Here is a 27,619-nt window from a genome sequence, read left to right on the forward strand (position 1 = left end):
TTGATTCTCTCTTTTCACTGTGGGTTCCAGGGAATGAATTCAGATCACCACCAGGTTTGTGTGGCAAGTGCTTTTTGCTTGCTGAGCCTCCTTGCAGGTCCACTCCCCTGACTTCTAAAATAGAGGCAACTTTGTCTGGTTTTGTACTTCCTATAAATAGGATCACTTTTTGTGATCACTGTCTTACAATGCAGTGTTTGTGGGGTCCATTTATGTTGCTACATACATTAGTCTTCTTTCCCTCATTGCTATATTCAATTTCATTGTACAAAGAGATCATACTCTGTTCGTGCGAATGCTACTGGCCATTTGGGTTAGCTTTTGTGTGTATGCGTTATGAGTAATTCTGTGCTGGAAATGGAGCCGAAGGCCTCTTATATGCTAGGCAAATGTTATGCTTCTATAAACATTTCTTCTTCTCCTTCTTCCTTTCAGATCCAAAAGACCTTGGTTTTGCTTTGTAAAATGTGTCAAAATGCTTTATCTCAGTGTCTATGACCCTCCTCCCCAGGAAACAAGAACGGGAATGGAATCTTATGATGTTCTGGCCTCCACAAAGTTCCAGGAAAAGCCCACGCAGTCCTGAGACTTCATAGGAATCCTACAAAGACTGGCTTGAGGGAGAGGACGAAGCCCCAGTAAGGGAAGACCCGAGCATATACTGTTGACATAGGCACGGGAGTACAGAACTCTGAGACCAAGTGGCTCATGGGAAATTTACAAAGCCACTACCCACATGGGCTTGGCTCAAGAGAGACAGCAAAACTTTCCTGGAGCCTGAGTCTAAGGGTTTATGAATGGTTGATCAGTATGTGCAAAGACTAGGAACTTGCCCCTTCCTTCTCCAGGAATTTTACAGCTGGAGACTGCTTACCTACAGGGACCTGATTGTTCCACACACAGCCTAGAAGGCAGGCCTCATGCAGCCGCATCTCCAGGTCATTCAGGACTGCAAGACTGAATTTGAGTTTCTCAAGGAGACTGTTGTTCATGTTGAAAAAGCTCTCAGAATGGTTTGAGGGAGGGGGCTGGAGAGATGGCTCAGCAGTTAAGAGCACTGACTGCTCTCCTGAGGGTCCTGGGAATTCAAATCCCAGCAACCACATGGTGGCTCACAACCATCTGCAATGAGCTCTGGCGCCCTCTTCTGGAGGGTCTGAAGACAGCTACAGTGTACTCACATAATAAATAATTTTTTTTTTTCTGTGTTGGCAATTTATTTTTTAAAAACAACAGTAGCCACTACATTTTCTTCTCTGTCCATCATTTCCCTTATAGGGGAAATTACAAAAACATCAGGGGCTTACAACCCAAACCACAAGATTAGGACTGACTCCCGAAGCCGGCAGTGAATGATGTCAGCGTAAGAACAGATTAGGGTTACAGCCACACAGGGTCACGCCATTGATTTACAGTGCAGTGGTTCTAAGTTCACCAGAGGGGATTCTGAGCCAAAGACTAAAGTAAAAGCACCTGCCCGACTGCAAGCCAGGAGGCCCAGGGCAGGCGGCACAGCAACAGGACACCACCACACAGTAAGGCTTTTCCGCCCAGAGGATGGAAAGGGCACTGTGCCCGCGAGGACCGGAACCCTCACTTGGGAGTCCTGGTTCTTCTCATCTATCAGGGCAGAGCGGATCCTCAGCTTTCTCAGTTCCTCCACTAGGTCCCCATTCTGGTGCATCTGCAGGAGGATGTCACAGCCCCCCACAAACTCGCCGTTGAGGTACACTTGCGGGATGGTTGGCCACTTGGAATAGTCTTTAATACCTTGCCTCAGCTCCGGGTCATCTAGTACGTTGTAGGCGGCATAGTCGAGGACACCGTGCAGCCGAAGGATCTGCACCACGGCCTTGCTGAAGCCGCACTGGGGCTGCTCGGGCGTCCCTTTGAGGAACACCACCACCTTGTCCTTCACCAGCGAGTCTAGCTGCTCCGCCTGGCTGCCCGAGCTCGCCGCCCGCACGCCGGCTCCGGGCAGGCCGCCACCACCCGCGCAGCGCCCCCAGCGCAGCAGAGCTGCGGCCGCCCGGCTCAGGGACGCGCTGATCCCAGCTCGCTGTCCACCGCCTCTGCGGCCACTCCAGGGCTTACGGTGCCAGTAATAAATAAATCTTTAAAAAAAATGGTTTGAGAGTGAAGAGGTGAAAGAGTTGGCTTCTGGGCCTGGAGAGATGGCTCTGCTCTTCCAGAAGATTTGGGTTGTATTCTTAGCTCCCTCATGGTGATTCACAACTGTCTGCAACTCTAGTTCTGGGGATCCAATGCCCTCTTTTGGACTCTGTAAACACCTAGGCCTGAATGTGGTGCACAGATATCCATGTAGACAAAACACCCACACACATAATAAAATAATTAGGAAAAAAGATTTGGCTTTGGCCAGCCTTTAGTGAGAAGGCAGAGGGTTCTCAGAAGGTCAGGTGGTAGGAGGATCTGGTAGGGTAGTGAAGGGCCTTAGGGTTTCAGCATCAGGCACCGGATTCCATTACTTGAGGAGAAGCACCAAGACTTAAAATCCTGTGAGGTCAGCAGATGGTCTGAGCCCTAGAACCACCACGTGATTCCCTGCTAGCAGAACTGAGAACTCAGAGACTCAGGGGAAACTGCTTTGTCTCTTCAGCCTCTTGTCTTCCACAGCATATTAAAAGCTAAACAGAATTTGGAGCACTAAGTCTGGTCCTCCAGTTTAGATCTCTGTTCTTGGTTTGCTTCTGTCACTCCCCAACACAAGCTGGCAATAATCCTGTGTCTTAGAGTTTCTAGTTTCTATTACTGTGAGAAAACATCACGATCACAAATGGACAGTGTTCAGAAAGACACTTTGGAACACCCAGTCTTTATCTAACTCTTTCCTTCAAGGCTCAAGTATATACACAGAAGAGGAAGCAGAAAGATTGTAAGAGCCAGAGGTATTGGAGGACTCCAAAGAATCAGCATCCCACACAACAGGGTGATGCACATAGGAATTCACAGAGCCTGGGACAGCACACAAGACCTGCAGAAGTTGACACCAGGTGGTGGTGGCGCACACCTTTAACCCCAGCACTTGGGAGGCAGAGGCAGGCGGATTTCTGAGTTCGAGGCCAATCCTGGTCTACAGAGTGAGTTCCAGGACAGCCAAGGCTATACAGAGAAACCCAGTCTTGAAAAAAAACCAAAAACCAACCCCCCCCCCCCCAAAAGACCTGCAGAAGTTCAAACCAAACAAAATCCCAACAGGAAGGGGAAGTGGACACAATGTCTCACTCCTTAGCAAGAAGCTATATGCAATAAGTAGCTGTTGAGAAAGGTAAACTCCATTTTCTCCAATGGGGCACCACTGGGCATAACTGAAGCACTCCAGGGCGGGTCTCATGGCCAGGAGCAGTTGGCCAACACAACGTGGATTTCATGCTTTTTATGTGCTTTTGGTTTTGTTTTGGTATCGTTTGTTTTATTACTTATTTTGGTGTTGTTGCTTGATTTGATTCTCATTTTTTGTTTTTTTCCTTTTTGAGAGGGAAAGGAAGAATGAGAGAGAGGGAGGGAGAGAGAGAGAGGAAGGGAGAGAGGGGGAGGGAGAAAGAGAGAGCGTGAGAGTGTGAGACAGCGAGAGAGCACAATTTGGCAGCAATGACCCAGGGTGGAGCTTAAGCATGTGAGACCTCATGGCTTGCTCAGTCCGCTTTCATATATAACCTAAGACCACCTACCTAGTAACAGAACCACCCGTAAGGAACTGGGCCCTCCCACATCAATCATTCATCAAAAAAAAAAAATGTCCCACAGACTTGCCTACAGGTAATCTGATAAAATCATTTTCTCAACTAAGGTTCCTTTCCCCAGATAACTATAGCTTCTGTCGAGTTTGCAAAACAAAACAAAACACACACACAAAAACAAACAAAACAAAACAAAACAAAAAACCAACCCATAACTAGCCCAGATATTAACATGGCAATAATTAGACCTGGTAGGTACTAGACTCAAGTGTTTTACTTTGGTAGAGAAGGAATATCAGTAACACTCAGTCCCTGATTAAAAAAAAAAAACCACCATCAAATACTGCAACAGGTTGGGCAAGATAAAGGCCTTACAGCCAGAGTTTGACTCCTTGGACCTGCAGTGGAAAGAGAGAACAAGTTGTTCTTTGACTTTCACATGTGCACTGTAGCTTATGTGTGTGCACAAAAAAATAAACCAATGCAATATAAAAGAATTTTTAAAAAATTACTGCAACAGACTCAGCTCCAAGAGGCCTTGCTATGTTTTTGTTTTTTTTTTTTGGTTTTTCGAGACAGGGTTTCTCTGTGTAGCCCTGGCTGTCCTGGAACTCACTCTGTAGACCAGGCTGGCCTCGAATTCAGAAATCCGCCTGCCTCTGCCTCCCAAGTGCTGGGATTAAAGGCATGCGCCACCACTGTCTGGTGAGGCCTTGCTATTTAAAAAGGACAAGTGCTCAGCCTCTGTGCTGGCTAATCTTATGTCAACTTGACACAAAAACTGGAGTTACCTGAAAGGAGGGAGCTTCAATTGAGAAACTGTTTCTTTAAGATCTGGCTATAAGGCATCTTCTTGCTTAGCGATCAATGTAGGAGGGCCCAGCACAATGTAGGCGGTGCCATCCCTGAGCTGGTGATTCTATTTGACAGCAGGATTGGCAAGGCAGTCCCTCCCTGGCCTCTGCTTCAGCTCCTGCCTCCATGTTCCTGCCCTGTGTGAGTTCCTGTCCTGATCTCCTTTGATGATGAACAGGAATCTGGAAGTGTGAATATTTTATAAGGCCCATTGAACTAAAAGTAAATTGCCCATGTAGTAAAATATTTTTGAGGAGCTAGGAAGAGATGACTCAGCATGTACTCTTCCAGAGGACCAGATGTTTTCCCAGTCCCTATATTGGTCAGCTCGCAATCATGTGTAATTCCAGCTCCAGGAGATCGGAGGCCTTCTTCCGACTTCAGTGGCCACTAGCAGTGAATGGGGCTCTCCTTTCAACTGAACCTTGCTAGGAATTTTTGTGCTTTGTTTTTGATGGGCAAGATGAAATCTCCAAGTAGTCTTAATATGCATTTTCCTGATTTCTATGGATGCTGACGACTTAAAAATACCTCTCAGCCTTTTGAATTTCTTTTGTAAATTATACATTCAGATCTAAAGCCCATATATTGATTGGGCTGTGGGTATTTTTCCTTTAGAAAAAAAGTGCTTTAGGAGTCCCAGAAAACCACCAAGCTAACAACCACAGCACTTTTGTTTCTCTTGAGACCCTTTTCCCTCCTACTGGGTGTTGTCGCCTGCGTCTAGGGAACAGGTCACCTGGAATGCAAGCTGGGGCTGAAATAGAAAAGACAGGTGGGCGGAAGAACTACCGAGCCAAGACAATGGCTTTCTGATCAAGGCTCAAAGTTTACTTTTCAGTTCTGAGTTTAGATAGGCAAAAGACCCATCCTTAGTTTCAGCTGGGTTCTGTTGCTTTGTTCCTGCTGGATTCAAAAGAATCCAAAGTAAGCTCAGTAGGCAGTCCGCTCCTCACGGCTCTGGCAGAGAAATGCAAATGCGGTGAGGGCAGAAGCGGCTCCAGCCAGGTGTAAAAGCCGTCTGGGGTTTTTCCTGCTCAAAGCTGGCGGGGAGGGCACAGCTGGCTTGCTTTGCTCAGCCTTGATAGGAGGGTTGAGGCCTGGTCTTATTGTAGCTTGTTATACCGTGTTTGCTTGATATCCCTGGAAGACCTGTCTATTCCGAAGGGAAACAGAGGCGGAATGGCTCTGGAGAGAGATAGGGCAGACTGGGAGGAGAGGAGGGAGGGGAAACCGAGGTTAGGATGTGCTGAAAAAAAAAAAAAAAGAAAAAAGCTCTTTATATATTTTACATATTAATGCTCTATCGGGATTGGTGGAATTAATATGGTGAAAATGACCATTCTACCTAAAATAACTTACAGATGCAATGCAATCCCAACCAAAATCGTCACGATATTCTTCACAGAAACAGGAAAAAAAAACCTTTAAAATTCATATAGAGGGGCTGGAGAGATGGCTCAGTGGGTAAGAGCACTGACTGCTCTTCCAGAGGTCCTGAGTTCAAATCCCAGCAACCACATGGTAGCTCACAACCATCTGTAAAAGAGATCTGATGCCCTTTTCTGGAGTGTCTGAAGACAACTACAGTGTACTCACATAAATAAAATAAATAAATAAATCTTAAAAAAAATCATATAGAAGCACAAAAGACCTTGCGTAGCCAAAGCAATTCTGAGCAAAAATTCTACTTATAATAAAAAGCATAATTTCCCCTAGTTGTTTTCATTTTCCTCTCTGTCCTTTGATGTAGCTGCCCATGAAGTCTGACTTCTAATTACCTGGGTTCCACATGTATTCCAAATTAAACATTGGGAGGGGTTACTTATACGTACTAATAAGGAGCAAACATGACTCAAAGACAGCTATGTCACCAAAGCCCACTCCAGCAGGGATGACAGCTCAGAAAACTCCTCTCAGTGGACTGGGGATGTAGGTAATGGGAGAACTCTTGCATAGCTTGTACAAGGCCTGGCCTCAGTTCTAGTATACTGGCCCCCACAAAATGCTAAGTATGGTAGCTTACACCTGTAACCCCAGCACTCTGGAGACAGAAACAGAACATTGCTGCAAGTTCAAGGTTACTATAGCAATTTCAGAGCCAGCCGGGACTATATAGCAAGACCTGCTACAGTACAGATTAGGGTTCTTCCTTACAGAGGAAGACATACTATGAGTCCTAAATAAGTTTCATTCAATTTAGTTTACTCATAAACCAATCATTTTATTTCATATGCTTAGAAAATATTCTGAAAACTAAAACATAGATACAGTCATATATATACTCTTCCGTTGAAACTATATACACTTGAATTTGTAATATTCAAGTAAGTCAAGCAGTGGCAGTGCATGCCTTTAATTCTAGCACTCAAGAGGCAGAGATGGATCTCTGAGCAGAAGGAGAGAACCAACTCCCACAAGTTATCATACGGCCTCTACATGTATGTTGTGGCACATAAACACACAAACAAAGTATTTTTGTTTGTTTTTATGTTATATGTGTTAGGGTTCTGCTTAAGCTCCACCCCACAGTTGCCTGGCAACAGCCAGGTATGCCCCTCCCCACAGTTGCCTGGCAACAGCCAGGTAGGCCTGGCTTATAAAAGAGGGTGCTAGGCCCCTCCTCTCTCTTATCTCTTATTCCTCTTAGTCCTTTCTCCTATCCTCTCTCTTGCCCCTCTTGGGCTTCCTCCCCTCCCCCTCTCTCCACATGGTCATGGCCGGCCTCCACTTCTCTACTCTCTCCCTCTCTCTGCCTTTCTCTGCCTCCACTACCCCATTAACTCCCATCCTCTGCCCTGAATAAACTCTACTCTATACCATGTCTGTGTGTGTCTGGTCCCTCAGGGGAAGGGATGCCTACTGGGGCATCCTCCCTTCCCCCAAACCACCATATACCATTCTCTCTAAACCTCTTTCTCTTTTTATGAACAATATGTATGGGTGTTTTGCCAGCATATATGTCTGTACACCACATGTATCCATTGCACTCAGAGGCCAGAAAAGGGTTTGGAATCCAGAGTTACAGATGACTGTGAACACCATGCGGGAATCAAACCTGGGTCTTCTGAATGAACAGCCAATGGGTTGTTATGTGTGTGTGTGTGGGGGGGGGGGCAGTGTGTATGTGCTACCCCGTACTCTTAACAGCTGAATCATGTCTCCACACCCCTACACAGCAGATACATAAAATGTAAAAAAAAAAAATCCCAATTGGTTATTTTTTTTTTTTCTGAGACAGGGTTTCTCTGTATAGCTCTGGCTGTCCTGGAACTCACTCTGTAGACCAGGCTGGCATCGAACTCAGAAATCCACCTGCCTCTGCCTCCCAAGTGCTGGGATTAAAGGCATGTGCCACCAGTAGCCTGGCTGGTTAATTTTTTTAAAGACACAAACTAGCTAGTAGGATTAAAAACAACATCCCGAGCTGGAGAGATGGCTCAGTGGTTAAGAGCACTGACTGCTCTTCCAGAGGTCCTGAGTTCAAATCCCAGCAACCACATGGTGGCTCACAACCATCTGTAATGGAGTATGGTAAAGGGGGTCTGACACCCTCTTCTGGGGTTTCTGAAGGCAGCGACAGTATACTCATACAAATAAAAAAATCTTTAAAAAACCAAAAAAAAAAAAAAAAAAAAGAAGAAGAAGAAGAAGATCCAACTGTTTGTTGTTTGAAAGAAACACAGCTCACTGGCAAGACACACACAGACAAAAAGGGAAAGATTAGCAGCTGATATACCACAAGACAGTAGAAGCCAAAAATAAGCAGAAGCAGGTCTACTTGTATATCTGATAAAGTAGGCTCCAGGTCAGAAGAGATAAAGGAGGCCACTACGTATTAATAATTACATCAAGAAAATATAGAGAGATGGCTCAGCAGTTAAGAGCACTGGCTGTTCTTCCAGAAGTCCTGAGTTCAACTCCCAGCAACCACATGGCAGCTAACAACATCTGTAATGGAGTATGGTACCGTCTTCTGAAGACAGTGACAGTGTATTCAAATATATAAAAATAAATAAATCTTTTAAAAAGATAAAACAATTGTAAATATAGAAATGGTGAGTATTGGTACCCCAATTTCACTAAAGAAACACAACTGGACACAAAGGGACAGACAGGTTCAGTTATAGTAACAGTGAGTGACTTCATTATTCCTACTGCCATCAACAAATAAACCATCTAGATGAGAAAGGCAGCAAAGCAATTCTAGTGCTAAGCTGCCCTCTAGCTGTAATGGACTTCATAGACTTCACTCAACAACTGCTTGAATACACATTCTTCTTAGAAGCCCATGGACATTTCTCTAAAATGGATCATTCCTTGGGGGGATACAGCAAATCTTAACACATTGAGCAATTGAAATAATTTCTTGTATGTTTACCAAATTAAAACAGAGTAAGACTAAAAGTGATGTGCAACAGAAATTGTCCAAATGCATGGAGATTGAAAACAATACTCAGGAACTATTAGTGGCCTACAGAAGAAGTAAGAGGGAGGGAAGGTTTTAAAAATCAGAGAATAGGCCAGGCAGTGGTGGCACACGCCTTTAATCCCAGCACTTGGGAGACAGAGGCAGGCGGATTTCTGAGTTCGAGACCAGCCTGGTCTACAGAGTGAGTTCCAGGACAGCCACAGAGAAACTCTGTCTCGAAAAAAAAAATAAATAAAATAAAGATCAGAGAATAAACGGAACTTATCAGAACATCTGTGGTACAGAAAAGGCAGTTCTTTTTTTTTTTTTTTGATACATTGTCTCATGCCCTATCTCATGTCATACAGCTGGAGATGACCTTGAGTTCCTGGTTTCCCAGCTGCCTACCCATCCCTACTCCCAGTTCTGGATGGCAGGTGTGTATGAACATACTTGTCTAGCAAAAGTTGTGTATTTGTTTGTTTATTCTTACATATGAGTGTACACTTGCCACAGTGTCCGTGTGACGTCAGAGGCCAACCAGTGGACTAGGTTGTCTCCTTCCACTATGTGGGACACAACTTAGGTCAACAGCTTTGCCAGCAAGCTCCCTTTATCCTCTGAGTCATGTTGATGGCCCACAAAAGCAGTCTTTTTTTTTTTTTTTTTAAGCAGAGAAGTTTCTGGCTATGAGTACTTTAAAAATCCAGAAAGAACTTGAGCCCGTGAGATGATTCAGAGGGTAAAGGGACTTGTTTCCAAGTCTAAGGACCTAAGCTCAACCTCTAAATCACATGGAAGAAGGAGAAAAACAATCCCCTCAAACACCTGAGTTATGGTGCATGTGCGTGCGCATGCCACACACCACACACATACACACACACACACACACTCACATACTAAACAAATAAATGTAATAATATATTTTGTAAAGAGAAGGGGGTGGAGAGATGGCTCGGCAGTTAAAAATACTTGTTGCTTTTGCAGACAACCTGGGTTTGGTTCCCAGAGTCTATGTGGTAGCTCACAGCCATTTGTGGTTTGAGCTCCAAGGGACCTGATGCTCTCTTCTGACATTTGTGGGCACCAGGCACCCATGCATGGGATATAATGCTTATGTGCAGGCAGATCGCTTATACACATAAAATAAAAATAGATAAATCTTTAAAAATTATTTTCAAATACCAGAAAGAGTTTCAACAAACAAGTCCATCTTGCACCCTGAGGTCTTAGAATGAGAACATTCTGAGCCCAAGGCCACCAAAAGAAAGGAAATGATGAGGATTGAGGGATTTCCGAAATTCTGAAAGCACAAGAAAAGCAGAAAATGACACAGTGAACTGGTTCCGAGAGACATAAGATTCACAAACTCTTAGTAAAGCTAACCAAAAAAACAAGGGTCAAATTATTAAATATGGAAAGGGGGGACAACAAATGACAATGAAATCCTGAGGATTGTATATGAATATTTTCTGAGAATATATATTTAAAACACTAGAAAGTCTAGAGGTAACAAATACATTTGTAGGCACATATGCGCTAATAAAATTAGCTCAAAGGGATAGAAAAATCCTTTAAACAACCCACTGTAAAGAATGAGATTGAAGTGGGAATGAAGACCCTGACACTAAAGAAAGGCCCAGCTCAGAGTGAATTCCCTACCAAATGCTATCAGACCCTATATGTTGACTGTGGGTAGTGGGGATTGAACTCAAGTTGTCAGACTTGCTGACAAATGCTTTGACCTACCGTGCCGTCTCACCAGTCTTTAATGAACAGAATTCTGGGTTTTAAGAGCAGCTCATGGGACTGGAGAGATGGCTGAGCGGTTAAGAGCACTGACTGCTCTTCCAGAGGTCCTGAGTTCAAATCCCAGCAACCACATGGTGGCTCACAGCTATCTGTAACAAGATCTGATGCCCTCTTCTGGAGTATCTGAAGACGACTACAATGTACTCATATACATAAAATAAATAAATAAATAAAAAAAAGAGCAGCTCATGAAGCGGGGGGGTGGGGGTGGGGGTGGGGGTGGGGGTGGGGGTGGGGGGTAGGGGGTGGGGTGGGGTGGGGGGGTGGCGGCGCACGCCTGTAATCCCAGCACTTGGGAGGCAGAGGCAGGCAGATTTCTTAGTTCGAGGCCAGCCTGGTCTACAGAGTGAGTTCCAGAACAGCTAGGGATATACAGAGAAACCCTGTCTCGAAAAAGACCAAATCTAAAAAAAAAGCAGCTCATGGTGTTTTCCTGATGGATGTGGCAGTCTCTAGCCTACATGCTTTAATAGTCTGCTGGTCCTTTTACACCTCCAAGTTGAGCCTGAATGATTTTGCACTATTAGCTTCTGATTGCTGCATGTGCCATCGATTCCTGCGGCCTTAAGTTTTGATATCCCTGTGACAGGCTGCAGGAAACAATAGTAATTGTGATTTGTCTTCAGACAAAGAGAAATTTGTGTAACATAGTTGTCTACGAGGTCTATGGTTTCACTCCCCCTTTTCAACATAAAATACTTGAAGGTCTGAAGCATAGAAAGGGGGAGTTTTAAAAGAAAAAAATCAAACCATGAAACAATGAAAACATTGCCAATCTTATCACAAACTATTCGAACCTCCTGGCATGCTAAAATCAAATGGTCACAAGCTCAAAACAAATTAGTGACTTGTTTACATTGTCCTTTCACTCCTTTTTACCCCTTTGCCATCTGGATTAGTGACATTATTCAAATGTAATGGACTCCCTGCCAAGTGCAGAAATGACTGGGCGGCTCCGCCCCTTTCATTTGCTCATAGTCAATCTCAGGGACTTTTCTATGCATCTCCCCCCCCCCACCCCTTTTGACTGGCAGCCTGGCTCGGGGGAAGCACCCATTGTCCTTCAGAATGACTCTTTCCTCTTCCTGGCTAGGTTTCTTGCAGACCTCCTTTGTCTTGTGGTGGCTTTCATGATGCTGCAAGCTCCTCTTTAGGTCATCAACAGAGCAGGTGGTGGCAGTAGAAGTGGCGGTCAAGGAGGAAAAGAGGGGGAGGAGGAGGAGGAGGAGGAGGAGGAGGAGGAGGAGGAGGAGGAGGAGGAGGAGGAGGAGGAGGAGGAGGAGGATATAGAGTCACTGGTGAGTGAGCTGTCCAGGGCTTTGGAGGACTTTTTTTTTTTCTTTTTCTTTCTTTCTTTCTTTCTTTCTTTTTTTTTTTTTTGTTGTTGTTTTGTTTTTTTTGGATTTGTTTTTTTTCGAGACAGGGTTTCTCTGTGTAGCCCTGGCTGTCCTGGAACTCACTCTGTAGACCAGGCTGGCCTCCAACTCAGAAATCCGCCTGCCTCTGCCTCCCAGAGTCCTGGGATTACAGGCATGCACCACCACCGCCCTGCTTTGGAGGACTTTGTAAGGTGGTAACAGTTGTGGTCTTCCTTGGGCTCTCTACCTTGAAGCCACATGATGGTTTGTTCTTAGTCCCTACCTAGTTGGTGTCTGGTGATCCCTTACCTTCTAGTGGGAGTGACTGGCTGTAGCTGGATCCAGGTCTCTCTTAGAATGTGGGCTTTGTTTTCTATCATTCCTGGAGAAAGACTGGCAGGCATCTCAGGGTGGGTATTTAAAAGTTTCATGACATTGGCATCAACATCAAGAACTTCAGACAGGCTCTACTCTTCTTGAAGAAGCTATGTCCCTCCCAGGTGGGAGCCTTTGATGGATCTGAGGAGTGGGAAGTAGGTAGTAAGTTGTCTTTTTCAAAGTTCAAATTAGATTTTGTCTATATGACAGGTGTATGTACCAAACTGACCCTTTGCCAATGCTCTGACTTGTCCCCGTGTCTATTTTGTTGAAACACCTATTCAATGACAAATTATATCTCACAGAGTTTTCTCATCCAACTTGTACGTTTGTAAAATACGAAAAATGTTCCAAGATCCATTTGTAGATATCCTTCACAGGCAGGTGCTTGGTTGGAGAGGTCTGAATGCCATAAATACAAGGCAGGTAAAGGAACAGAAAGGCTTACAGCTGAAGTTCTGACTGCCATTGGAGGATGTTAAGAGTAGGTGGGGACCTGTGGGGTGTTACTGTCTAGTTCTCAGACAGGGCTGATACTCCCCTGTGTGGACTCCCCCAAATACTTAAAGTTCTTGCACTTGAGCAACCAGTTCAGGTTGCTGAGCTCTTTGTTTTACCAAGTCCCTTCTAAACTTGCCAGGCTGAGGAGCATCAAAATGACACTATGTTGCCTGGACCCGAGGGTTCCTGAGTTTGTAGGCTTTTTAGAGACGGGGCTGAATGGAACTCACTGACTTGAAAGTTCTAAGTTGAGAGGGGTCTCAAAGGCTGCAATATACTGTCACTGCTGCTCTTCAAGGCAGCTGACAACTTTTGTTGTTGGTTTGGATTTGGTTTTACCGAGACAGGGTTTCTCTGTGTAGCCCTGGCTGTCCTGGAACTCACTCTGTAGACCAGGCTGGCCTTGAACTCAGAAAACAGTCTGCCTCTGCCTCCCAAAGTGCTGGGATTAAAGGTGTGTGCCACCACGCCCCATTCAGCTGACAACTTTTGAGGGCTTCTGGTAGATATCATTTGGTGGTCCCACAAAAGAGCCACACCCAGGGCAGTGGACCGCCCAGGTGGACCCCAGGAACTGGAGGCCAGGGAGCTGGGAGCACTGAGCCCCATGGGACCTGCAGCCACTGCCATCTGTCCGCTCATCCTCCCTCCTGCCCTGGGCTCCCCTGGCCCTGTAGTCCCACCTCCTGCTTGCCGCTGCCAGGTCCCCAAATAAGTTGCCTGTTTTGTACAACTTACTGATTTTACTGTACTATTCATTAGTCCTTCAACTATACACACAATGTTAACATTTTAACACATCTACACATCATCTTAAGTATTCTAGTCTGTCCTCAATGTCACAATTCCATCTTGGCAAATCTACTGGAGTTGCTTTAGACCTTATGGGATACTTGCCCTCTTGCATCTGTCAGTCATTTGCACATCACTAGTTATCTCAGGCAGTCAAAGTCTGTCTTTATCATAATAATCCCCCCCCAAAAGAGGCTCATCATTTAGGGAGATATGTCAAAACTTTCTATATATTTTTCAGAACCATCTGAGGTCCCATTTTTCTGTTTGATCTGTTTAGTGTCTTATGTAGAAGAAGAAGTTGGGCACAACAAATTCTTGACAGGACATTTCCAAGCAGGTGGAGTTACAGCTTAATTAGATTACAGAACACCCATAGCTTTTGCTCTAAGATCAAGAATCTACAAATGGGACCTCATAAAATGGCAAAGCTTCTGTAAAGCAAAGGACACTGTCAATAGGACAAAAATGGCAACTAACAAATTGGGAAAAGATCTTTACCAACCCTACATCTGATAGAGGGCTAATATCTAATATATGCAAAGAACTCAAGAAGTTAGATTCCAGAGAACCAAATAACACCATTAAAAAATGGGGTACAGCCGGACAGTGGTGACGCATGCGTTTAATCCCAGTGCTTGGGAGGCAGAGGCAGGCAGATTTCTGAGTTCGAGGCCAACCTGGTCTACAAAGTGCGTTCCAGGACAGCCAGGGCTACACAGAGAAACCCTGTCTCGAAAACAACAACAACAACAACAAAATGGGGTACAGAGCTAAACAAAGAATTTTCACCTGAAGAATTTCAAATGGCTGAGAAGCACTTAAAGAAATGTTCAATATCCTTAATCATCATGGAAATACAAATCAAAACAACTCTGAGATCCCCCCTCACACCAGTCAGAATGGCCAAGATTAAAAATTCAGGAGACAGCAGGTGTTGGCGAGGATGTGGAGAAGAACACTCCTCCACTGCTGGTGGGGTTGCAAGCTGGTACCACTCTGGAAATCAGTCTGGCGGTTCCTTAGAAAACTGGACATAGTACTACCTGAGGACCCTGCTATACCACTCCTGGGCATATACCCAGAGGATTCCCCAGCATGTAATAAGGATACGTGCTCCACTATGTTCACAGCAGCCTTATTTATAATAGCCAGAAGCTGGAAAGAACCCAGATGTCCCTCAACAGAGGAATGGATACAGAAAATGTGGTATATTTACACAATGGAGCTATTTACTCAGCTATTAAAAACAATGAATTCATGAAATTCTTAGGCAAATGGATGGAACTAGAAAATAATCATCCTGAGTGAGGTAACCCAATCACAAAAGAACACACATAGTATGCACTCACTGATAAGTGGATGTTAGCCCAAAAGCTCAGAATACTCAAGATACAATTCATAGACCACATGAAAGTCAAGATGAAGGAAGACCAAAGTGTGGGTGCTTTAGTCTTTCTTAGAAAGGGGAACAAAATGCTCTCGGGAGGAAATATGGAAACAAAGTATGGAGCAGAGACTGAAGGAAAGAACATCCAGAGTCTGCCCCACCTGGGGATCCATCGCATATACAGCCACCAAACCCAGACACTATTGCTGTTACCAAGATGTGCTTGCTGACAGGAGCCTGATATAGCTGTCACCTGAGAGGCTCTGCCAGAGGCTGACAAATACAGAGGTGGGTGCTCTCAGCCAGCCATTGAACTGAGCACAGGGTCCCCAATGGAGGAGCTAGAGAAAGGACTGAAGGAGCTGAAGGGGTTTGCAGCGCCATAGGAGGAACAACAATATGAGTCACCCAGTGCTCCAGAGTTCCCAGGGACAAAACATCAACCAAAGAATACACATGGAGGGACCCATGGCTCTAGCTGTATATGTAGCAGAGGATGGCCTTGTCAGATATCAATGGGAGGAGAGGCCCTTGGTCCAGTGAAGGCTCAATGCCCCAGTATAGGGGAATGACAGGTCAGGGAGGTGGGAGTGGGTGGGTGGGTGGCAATATACACTCATAGAAGCAGGGTGAGGGGGGTGGGATGGGAGTTTCTTGGGGGGATTGGGAAAGGGGATAACAATTGAAATGTAAATAAATAAAATATCCAATAAAAAAATGTTAAAAAAAAATTACTGAATATGGCTGTATTGAACTTGTTTGACCAGTAGGTGGCACCATTAGCAAAGGTTTTATTTTTACTAATTTACCAGGATACCTTATACAGTGGTTCCCAACCTGTGAGAATAGGGTTGTGGAATCTCCCTCTGTGGACAAGGAAAGTCACTGAAGCCAGTTGTGTATAAGAGGTGTCCCTTATACATGAAGACATAGAAAGGCCATTGTGTGATACTGTGGATGTGAAGTGTAGATTTCAATGGAGATCCCAAGATGTTGGAGATGCCAGAGTTGTGGGGTACCTACCAAGGAGAGCTGTTAACAGGGAGTGGAATCAGTGAGAGAGAGAGAGAGAGAGAGAGAGAGAGAGAGAGAGAGAGAGAGAGAGAGAGAGAGAGAGAGAGAGAGAAAGTGTGTTGCAGTCAACAAAGCTAAAAGGAGTTGGAGATCTGAAGAATAGTTAGATATCAGACATAGAGATACAAAAGTTGGAGTCTGCCCCGTTGGTTTTTAGTCTTGTTCTGGTCCAGTATTTCCTCACTATGCTCTTTCCCCCCTTTTGGAATGGTAATGCCATTGTATGTGGGAAGAATATAATCTGATTTTTTTTTTTAATTTGTGATTTTACAGAGACTCAGTTTGAGATTGAGTCTCAGAAGAGACTTTGGACTTTTAAACAAGTCTCGAGACTGTGAAGGACTACGGCAACTTTTGAAGTTGGACTGAATGGACTGTTGCATTCTGATGTAGCAAGCGTCTGAGAGCTCGGGGACTGAAATAGTGTTTCTTCACAGCAATAGAAAACTGAGTAAACCCCTGGCACTGAGCTGGGGACAGCCCTTATTGACTTATCATTAGCTACTTGGTGTGTGCATCCAGGACTGATGGACAGAGAACTGTTCACTGTCCTGGAAACAGAGTGCCCTTGGTTCCTCCTGTTGATGGAGCTTTCTGGAATGGCTGTTTGTTCAACCTCCTGTTTGCCTATCCAGACCTGCCATCTGTTCACCCATCTGCCCGGTCACTCTTCTGAGCTCGCTAGACCCTTTCACTTCTGCAGCATGACTAAACTCTACAGCTTAGCATTGATTCTGTAGCTCTCAAGTCTAAGGCCAGTAGCCAGCAGCTAGCTCTCAGCTTTGTCCAGTTGATATCTTATTAATACGCTCTATTTGAACTTCCATCAGCTTCTGTGCTTCTCGGTTCTGACAAATTCTTGACCTCTGCTGGAGCCTCTGGACTCTTTACAATCACTTTATAACTTTTATATCATATATACACATATATCTCTGTATATACATATATGTATGTGTTTATATATTTTGTTTATATATTTGATATATTGTATGCATTATGTGACCTGAGAGTTAATGTAATTAAAACGATTGGAATAAAAGAATCTTGTGGTTGGAAAGATGGCTCAGCAGTTGAGATTGAGGACTGCCCTTATAAAGGACTTAAGTTTGGTTCCTAGCACACAATTGCCTATACCTCCAGTTACAGGGCATCTGATGCCTTCTCCAGGACTCTTCGGGCACCTGCGTTTTACAGCTACACATTCCCAAACAGACAAATGCATATAAACATAATTCAAATAAAAATAAGCCCACATAATAAGAGGAAAATTATTCCTGATACCTGAAACCTAAACTATTACCTACCTATAACCACTTTACTAAACTAGTAGAATCCCCAACTACATTCTATGTATTTCTCCTTACACCCATAGATAAGTGCAGTTCTCTCTATTCACTAATGAAAATTATCCTTGTAACAGATGGATAGGACTATAGAAAACCAGTCAAATGCAGTCTCAATGGATACATTTACAAAATACTCCCAATCCTAAGGCTCAGTGACCATCACAAAGCGTGTGTGGATGTATGGGTGTGGGGTGGGGCAGAAACACTGTAAGAGCCAGGGAATACTGGAAGTTGTTGTGAAAGTATATCTACAAGGACTAGCAGGTGTTATACCCACAAAGTCTCACCAACATGGCTGCTCAAACATGAACCGAACAAAGATGACTCCAAGAGGCATGCAAAAGTGGATGGGAAAAAGCTCACAAGCTATCAACCACATACAAGAACCACAGGCAACTGAGAAAAGCTGGGAGCAGGGGAGGTGGTCCCCTCAGGAAGGAGGAGCACAGCGATTGGTTGTTCACTGCCAAATTGGCAGCATTGAAAATATACATAGAAGTAATACCATATGAACTGAGTAGGTTATATTTAGGAATATCTATCTATCTATCTATCTAGATATAGATATATGTAGATATGTATATAAGTGTGTGTGTATGCATATGTGCACACCATAATCACCACCACCAATAACAAAATAGCAGGAAATCAGCAATCATTGATCATTGACTTTTCTCACCATCAAAGATCTCAATTCTTCAACAAAAAGATGCAGACTAGGGCCGGAGAGAAGGATCAGTGGTTTGGAGCACTGACTGGTCTTCCAGAGGTCCTGAGTTCAAATCCCAGCAACCACAGGGTGGCTCACAAACATTTGTAATGGGATCTGATGCCCTCTACTGCTGTGTCTGGACACTGGCAGGGTACACATAAAAATCAAATAAATAAATCTTAAAAAAAAAATAAGACACAGACTAATAGACTGGCTGAGAAAACAGGATGCATTCTTCTGCTGCATACAAGAAACACACTTCAACATCCAGAATAGATATCACCTCAGGGGAAAGGATAGAAAAGATATTCCAAGCAAATACACCTAAGAAACAAGCTGGTGTAGCCATTTTAATATCTGACAAAATAGATTTCAAACCCAGCGGTAGTGGTGCACGCCTTTAATTCCAGCACTGTGGGAGGCAGAGGCAGGCAGATTTCTGAGTTCGAGGCCAGCCTGGTCTACAAAGTGAATTCCAGGACAGACAGGGCTATACAGAGAAACCCTGTCTCGAAAAAAAAAATGGATACAGATTTCAAACCAAAACTAATCAGAAAAGATACTACACAGTCAAAGAAAAAATCCACCAGGAGGACACGGCAATGTTCTAAAAGTCTATGCTCCAAACACAAGCACTCCAAAGTTTGAAAAAAATACCCCACTAACTACTACAGCATAAATCACATACTGACCCTCACATACAGATAGTCAGAGACTTCAATACCCTGCTATTACCAAGAGACCAGTTACACAGGCAAAAACTAAATGGAGAAATGAAAAAACTAACTTAATTTCAGTTATCAACCAAACTGATATTTACAGAACATTTCACCTAAACACGAATGAATATAGCTTCTCAGAATCTCATAGAATGTTTTCCAAAATTGGCCACATACTCAGACACAAAGAAAATCTCAACAGATACAAGAAACTCAAAATAACACTCTGCATCCTATCTGAGCACCATGGATCAAAGCTGGATATCCACAACAAAAACAAGAGAAAACTTACACAATCTGAACAACTCTTTACTGAATGACAAATATGTCAAGGCAGAGTTTATTCAGGGCAGAGGATGGGAGTTAATGGGGTAGCAGAGGCAGAGAAAGGTAGAGAAAGGGAGAGAGTAGAAAAGTGGAGGCCAGCCATGACCATGTGGAGAGGGGGAGAGGGGAGGAGAGCCCAAGAGGGACCAGAGAGAGGGTAGGAGAGAGGAGTAAGAGGAATAAGAGATAAGAGAGAGGAGGGGGCCCAGCACCCTCTTTTATAAGCCAGGCCTATCTGGTTGTTGCCAGGCAACTGTGGGGAGGGGCATACCTGGCTGTTGCCAGGCAACTGTGGGGTAGAGCTTAGGCAGAACCCCAACACATAGTAAGTTCCAGAGCAGTCAAAGCTACATAGCAAGACCCTATCTCAAACACACAACAACATAAAAAAGCAAACAAGTTTAACATGCCTTTAAGGGAGCAACATAATATCTTGAGTTTCCCATGAATCAGCTTTTACAACCTAAGCTAAATGCATAGCTTCAATATTTTTTAAAAAAAGATTTATTTATTTTATGTATGTGAGTACACAGTAGCTGTCTTCAGACACACTAGAAGAGGGCATCAGATCCCATTACAGATGATTGTGAGACTCTCTCTCTATATCTATATCTATCTATATAGATACATATGTCAATAAAGTTCCTTCCCTTGTATACTCTGTTAAAGATTTCTGTGAAGCATCACAACATCCCTTCCCTCATGTGATGCTTTCTTTTCTGTTCAATAAATAGAGAGCAAAGCTGTTTGTTAAGACCAGATGGCATCCACGCAGACATAGGGGCAATCAGACATAAGACAGCATTGGAGCAGACACAGACACATGTAACAGAAGACTATATATAGATAGGCCAGGAATGACAGCCTGGAGACAAATGACAGATAGGGAGAGAAGTGGAGAAGTCAAATTTGCCTTCTTTCTTGATTAAATTATGCCAAAAGGAAGTATAGTGTTTTTACTCCTTAAAGTGACATGGATGCATTTTGGTGCCCCTGAGGTTATCTTTAATGTGTTAGCTGTTCGAGCTTGCCTTGCTTCAGTCTTTCCCATGCCCTATAGCTGTCAGGTCCAAAGAAACTCAATTTCCCCACATTCCAAAAGGCAGAAAGGACGAGCGGCTGTGGCGCCTCTCAGCATACTGAAGTGCAGCCGGCGTCCGGACTCCCTCAGCATCGCAAGCGCTTGCATGTTCTGCAGTTCAGAGTGTAATCTAGCATCCGGGCTCTTCGCAGCTCCTGTCCTCCCTCAAACTCCCCAAAGCTAAACTCTATCTAAAGCTAAGTAAACCAAGTTTATTTTTTTTTAAATACAAATTTCCTCTTGAGGGAACTCAACAAGGCTGTTTTCTAACCAGTTTGCATGCCTTATTTCCAAGTCGGATTGGATTGGGGAATCCTACATTTTTGTCTTCATCAAGTCCTCTTGCTCTATCTGTGTTGATCTGCACCATAGCAGTATTTCAGAACAGGGAAACATGACAAATGCTGCTGCTGCTGCTGCTGTGACAAGGCTCACAGGCTCCTCCCGGCTCCCCCAGCTACTCTTTCGTCCTAGAGCCCTCCTATTTCAGGTGTGCTCACGCTCTGTCTCTGTCTCTGACTCTCTGTCTACATCCACCTCTTTCTGTTCTCCCACTCTACCTCTAAGTTCCTTTATTTCTTTGCTCTGCTCCTATTTCTTTCATGGCCAGCTCCAGTCTGTTGGTCATGTTCAGTCTACGTCTTTCTCTGTCTGCTCTGAACTCTTCCAGATATCTCTGGCTAATCTCTCTCATATCTACAATAAAAACCTCCCCCCAATCTAAACCACGGATGTTGGGATCATTGAGCAGTGGCAGCAGCTCCAGAAAGACCACACCAGGCCAAACAGTTCCATGCGAGGTTTGTTGAGAGGGGAAAGGGCAAGGTGGTGGCAGAAAGAGAAGAGAGGAAGAGAGAGGGGAGGAGGGGGGAGGGTGGGAGGGGCGGTCCCCTTATATATGGATGGTGATGTGGTCACAGGTAAAAGTGGGAGCTGAGCCCAATGGATTCTGGGAATATGGTGGCCAGTGCCTTGGCAACAGGTGTGTAGCTCGCACTGTGGTCTATGTGATGTCACAGTTTTTGGGGTCCTGGTACCAACATTGGATAAGTCATGTTGTCAGTTTATACAATAGTCATCTTAAAAATTTTACTTTATTTATTTATTTATTTATTTATTTATTTATTTATTATTTATGTGTGTTCATGTGTGCACACATGTGTGTCACAGCATTCATTGGGAGGCCAGAGAACACCTTAAAGCAGTAGGTTTTTCTACCATGTGGGCTCTAAGGATGAAACTCAAATTGTCAGTCTTGACTGTAAGTGCCTTTATCAATTGAGCCATCATGATATATAATCTTTACTACAACGTATACATCAATTTTGGTCTGGTAAATATACCAGGGAACTGGGGTTCCCTCTCCCAACATTGGCTAATTGTTATTATCCTGTTATGACAAGTACTAAGTGATATAAAATTTGGTGCCTGTACAATGAGTACTGGTGGTAAGGCGAGGCCTCAGACCTTGCTATATTTGTCCAGGCTGGCCCAGAACTGAACTCAAGCCATTTCTTGATTTGGTCTTTCAAATAACTTAAACCCTAAGAGTGTATCAGTGCACTCTGCAAAGCTTTTATCTGAAATACACTTAAAATGTATGCATTATAAGCCTTGACAAGTTAAAACTTTGTCCAGAGGGGGATATGGAGCCTAGGAAAAGTTTATAGCAGAAAAGCAACCCTAATTTAAAACTAACTAGAGCACGTTTCAACTGAGTGACCTTGGGCAAGTCACCTATTCTCTCAGAATCCATTTCCTAATATAGAGAATAGGGGCCAGTTAGCTCTCAGCCTGCTGCACCTGGAACTTTAAATGGCCTTTAACAGTAAACCGACCAAACAAACAAACAAACAAACAAAAAAAAACCCAAAAGCATTCAGAACTTGCTATACATTCTAATTACTTCCTATGCACCTGATCTCCTTTTCAAGTAGTGTGCCACTCTAATGTGCCCATCAGTCAAAACTCAACTCTGACATTTATCCATGTTTCTACATCTATATTATAGGGATAATAAAGGCCTGTCTGTAAGGCTATGATGATACATGAAAGACATTTAGAATTGTTCCTAGCACATATAAACAGTCAATAAACATCATGCTGCAGGATATTTGATCACACTGTAAACTCTGAGATTGTGTTATGGTTTGGCTCAGCCATTAAACACCCATCTTTAATCCCTCTGGCTGGAATACAGACACATGCTTTAATCCCAAACATCAAAAGTAAAGTTAGTTTGCAGAAGGAAGCACTTTTGTTTAAAAGTGATATCTAATTGAGTGGCAGACAAAGAGACAAATCAGAGGAAGGTTTGACAGAATGGGATATACCCAACTCTTAGGAGAACAGAGGAAAGGGAAGCTACCTGAGGGGCAGTGCAAAGAGAGAAGGAGGCAGTTTTACCAGGACAGTTATAGAGAAACTGGCTGCAGAGAGAGAACAAGCTAGACACAGCTGAAGCCAGAGACTGAGAAGGAGCCAGAAGATCAGAACAGATTGCCAACGTTAGTTTGAGGCCAAGCAGAGCAGTTCACGAGAAGCTGAGAGAAGCCAGACTGAATCAGTCAGTTTGGAGAGGAGTTTCAGCCAGAACAGCTGAGTTGAACCAGTCAGCCAAAGTTCAGAAGGAACTAGGAAAGAGTGAACTTATTTAACAATAAGTCTCAGAGGCTGAAAACATTTGAGGCCTAGATTAGATTATAGCTTCTAAGTCTAGGCCTAGGTTAACAGATGGAGGTAGTAAGCCTCTGAGCTGACAGTCACATACAGGAAAATAAAATATACTTTACAATGTCAATCAAGGACCAGGGTTGTAGCTCATTAGCAGGTTTAACAGCTGTAAGGCCCTGAGTTCCACCCTCAGCATCTCAAAAAACGTAGATATTGAAGTCTCTCTGCCGAATCACTCGCAATTTTCTCATAAAGCAACCATGAGAAAAGAAAAAGAGGGCCTGGAGAGATGAAGAACACTGGCTGTTCTTCCCTAGGACCAGGGTTTAATTCCCAACAGCCAAACAGAAGCTTCTGTAGCTCCAGTGCCCTCTACTGGACTCTACAGGCACCAGCACACAAGTGGTGCACACATATATGTGCATACAAAATAACCACACACATAAAATGATTTAAAATCTGTAAAAAGGAAAGAAAAAGAGCCGGGTGGTGGTGGCTCATGAGTTTAGTCCCAGCACTTGGGAGGCAGAGGCAGACAGATTTCTGAGATTGAGATCAGCCTGCTCTACAGAGTGAGTTCCAGGACAGCCAGGGGAGCACAGAGAAACCCTGTCTCAAAAATATAAGTAAATAAAAAGTAAAAAAAAAAAAAAAGTAAAAGAAAAAAGGAAAGAAAGAAAAAGAGATAATCACATTTCCATGTATTGCAAGTATCATCAGCATAAAATAGTAGAGCCAAAGAAAAAGCACAAGAAACACATGCAGATGCAGAGATACACACCTTTGCACACCGAAGAATCCCATAAAAACCCCAAACCATAAACCATTACACACACACACACACACAAAGGACTTGTAAGATAGGGGGAAATTGCCCTGACTTAATATTATGAGGCAAAGAAACTCTAAAGATGCTGTTGAGTTCATTTTCTGTTGGCTGTCTGTCTTCTGCTGGGCATGCAGCCCACCCTTAAGAGTGGTTTGTTTCCCCAGGGAAACTCCCTTGGAGGAAGTTAACATTTTTATTTGCAAGAGCTGGGGAGATGGCTCAGCGGTTAAGAGCACTGACTGCTCTTCTAGAGGTCCTGAGTTCAAATCCCAGCAACCACATGGTGGCTCACAACCATCTGTAATGAGATTTGACTCCCTCTTCTGGGATGTCTGAAGACAGCTACAGTGTACTCACATACATTAAATAAATAAATATACAGATAAATAAATATTTAAAAATTCATTTGCAAGTGGTTATCTCCTGGATATTGCTTCTGTGTTAGGGATGAGGGCAGGTGCCCACTTCATCTTTTCAGCTCTAGGACCCCCTGGTGCAGACTCATGTCGGCCCTGTGACTGCTGCCTCAGTCTCTGTGTGTTCATAAGAGCTTTGCTTGTGTGTGTTGATTTAGATGACCTTGTTTCCTTGGTGTCCTCCATCTCCTTTGGCTCTTAAACTTTTTCTAACTCCACTTCTACAGAGTCCCCTGAGCCTGGCAGGAGGGAAGTACTGGGATACGAAGGCTGAGGCTCTGAACTGTACAGAGTTTTGCTGAGCCCAGAAAGCTCTAAAAGTAAGAGCTGATTCTTCCTTTCTAGAAACAGGAAGCAAGTGGGATCCAACAATGCTGTGGTCAAAGACTCTGAAAAGCATCCAGGCTAGGCTTTGCAGTGTCAAGATAATACAAGATGTGGGCTTTCTCTTGCCCGTTCCTTTCCCATGTGCAGCTCAACAATCTGTTTCCTCCTCCTGTACTTTCTATGCAGTGTTTTCCCAGGGATAGCTCCAAGGCCAAGGAACGCACACAAGGCAGCATGCAAGTCCGCTCCTTCTGCAGTCTGTTCATGGTGTGAAGTGACGTAGCAGTGAGAGCAGAAGGCAGACCATTATGGTTGGTTGCTCATTTTCCCTAGCCCAGAATCAGAATTGGCAGTGTGGTGTCACCTGCAGCAACATCAGACGGCCTCAGGGTTGTGAGGAGCAACTGCTGTTTCACCAGCAACTGTTAGTGGAGCAGAGTGTTAGAGATCTAGAGAAGTTAGCCCTCCCTGCTCAGCCACAGCTATAGGGACAGTGCTTAACTCATGGGAACCACCGTCGTCTTGGTCGCAGCTGTTGCCTCTCCCTTGGTAGACATCTCATTACCCTGCTCCTGGGGCAGTGTGTACAGTAAGTGGTTTCAGAGCAACTCAGGGCCCAACCGTAGCAGTGTTGAAATCAAAGCTGTGCCAGGGTCACTCTCAGTGACCAGAGAATGCAGATACAGGCAATACTAGGTCATCCCATAGTCCCCAGAATAACAGTCTAAGGCAAAGGCTCCTCCAGGAGCCTCTACAACCAAACACTAAAACAATTGCGGAAGTAATTTCCAGGCTGGTTGTATAAGCTGTTACTTCCTTCTAGAAGAAGGAATGCACATCTATGTTAGAGTACAAAAGCAACCAGCTCAGGGGTAGTAAGAGGAAGCCCAAATGAGAGTTGTTGCAAAATCTAAAGTATCATTTCCTATTAGAAGCTCTTACCTTGCCCCTGCTTCCCATCATTCTCCTCCCATGAGAGATTAGCCAGGACTGGAGCCGTGGCCCCCCCAGTTATGAGCATACACCGTTCTTACAGACTCTAGCACCCGCATGGCACCTTGCAACCAGCCGTAGCTCCAGTTCTTGGCGATCAGAAGCCCCATGATCTCTGGGGACTCTAGGCCTGAACATGCTGCATATGCATATATGTAGAGAAAACACTTATCAAATAATGAAATAGCAGCTGCTTTGGGAGTTCACAAAGAATGATTGTCACGGCACACCTGTGCTGAGCTCGTTTCGCCTCAGAGCAAACTGTTTCGCCTCAGAGCAAGGCTACAGCTGCCTCTAGAAAGAGGCAGAAGAAGCCCTAGCTGAAATGCCTTACACACTACCATGAGCAATTCTGTGCGTTTCTCCCCTTTTATGTTTTTTTAATTGGATATTTTCTTTATTTACATTTCAAATGTTGTCCCCTTTTCTGGTTTATCCCCATCCCATCCTCCCTTCCCCGGCTTCTATGAGGGTGTTCCCCCACCTACCCCACTCCCACCTCCCCGGCCTCAATTCCCCTACACTGGGGCATCTATCGAGCCTTCATAGGACCAAGGACCTCTCTTCCCATTGATGCCTGACAAGACTGTCCTCTGCTACTTATGCAGCTGGAGCCATGTGTACTCCTTGGCTTAGTCCCTGGGAGCTCTGGCGCACGGGGGTGCGGGGTGGTGGTGGGGTGGGGTGTGTGAGGTGGGGCTGTCAGACTTTTCAGGGCCTGATGCCTAGTGATTCATGATGTCTTCTGCAGAAAGCCAGTCCAGAAAAGAAAGAACTGAAGCTATAAAATTCATGTCTCAGCTAAGACTCAATGAGATGGCTGCCTAGTCACCCGGAGATGAGCCCCACGCAAATGCTCTGCCTGACAAGACCTCGCACTTGCCTTTTAACTGCTGTAAAAGAGCTTGCCCTCCTACAAAGCAGGATCCTGTCTCCAGGAGTTTGCCCACTGCCTTTTGCCATGTGTTTCAATAAGCGCTCTCTTGGTTCTCATTTCTGGTAAAGGAACTTACCACATCATAACCCGCCTTCCGTAGACTTTCCACACTCAGCGTTGCGGTGAGGCCCCCTATAAGGACTTTTCTTGCTTTTCTTGGTCATATAAAATATTATTACCAATACTATGATTTTATGGCTGGCGTGTGAACATGTGTGGGTCTCCCCTTTCCTCAGGGGTCACTGGCCACCGGCCCATGAGGTTGAGGGGAGCAGAGTCAAAGAACAGGGTTGGACAGACCTTCAGGATCAGCTTCAGAGAAGCAGCTAAAGTTCAGGGGGCGAGGGGATTATGTGGAATATACAGGAAGGAGGCAACAGCCAGGGGATTGCCTGAGAGTTGTTCACAGTATGCTCCAGTTTGCATTAGTCAGCAGTCCTATTATCTGGGTAGGAGCCCTAGCACCTAATTACACAAACAGCTGGGGGGAAAGCATTTTGCAGGGAATTGTGCCAAAGGTCATGCTTAAGATAAGCCAGGCATCTGTGCTCAGAAACCTCTTCCAAATAAGGTCAGGCAGAGAGCGGAAAGCCCTGCTGGGGGGGAGGGGGGCCCTCCATTTTGTGCTGAGCTCAGAGAGCTGTCCGGAAATGGTGGACTGCAACAGACAGGGGCCCTCCCTCCACCAAGCATGGATGGTGTCTTTCTGGAGGTCAGAGGACAACTTTCATGAGCTGGTTCTCTTTTCATCCTGAGTTCTAATAGTTGGACTCAGGTTGTCAGGTCTGTGCGGCAAGCATCTTTCTCCTTGAGCCATTTTGCAAGCTGTTGGTTATTTCTTACTTAGGTGCCTATGGAGTCTAGCTATCAGAACAGTTGACAGAGAGCTAAAGACTTCTGTCTGGGTCTATATTTTAGCATGGCCTGAAGACATTGTAATCTTGACCTGAGTGTCACCCTCCAGAGTACAACATAAGGGTTCCTTCT

At 44.5% G+C, this 27,619-nt stretch overlaps 1 protein-coding gene across 1 annotated transcript; it reads right to left on the bottom strand.

Annotated features, from left to right (window-relative positions):
* Positions 1-1,318: 1,318 nt before the first annotated feature.
* LOC127675463 (glutaredoxin-related protein 5, mitochondrial-like) lies at positions 1,319-25,805 on the bottom strand. The gene is made up of 2 exons (XM_052171574.1): positions 25,726-25,805; positions 1,319-2,114 (listed from the first exon to the last, which is right to left on the bottom strand). The coding sequence occupies exons 1-2, from the start codon at positions 25,803-25,805 to the stop codon at positions 1,397-1,399; spliced, it is 798 nt and encodes a 265-aa protein (XP_052027534.1). The 3' UTR covers positions 1,319-1,396.
* Positions 25,806-27,619: the final 1,814 nt, after the last annotated feature.

Source organism: Apodemus sylvaticus, chromosome X (genome assembly GCF_947179515.1).
Source record: "Apodemus sylvaticus chromosome X, mApoSyl1.1, whole genome shotgun sequence".
NCBI classification, from domain to species: domain Eukaryota; kingdom Metazoa; phylum Chordata; class Mammalia; order Rodentia; family Muridae; genus Apodemus; species Apodemus sylvaticus.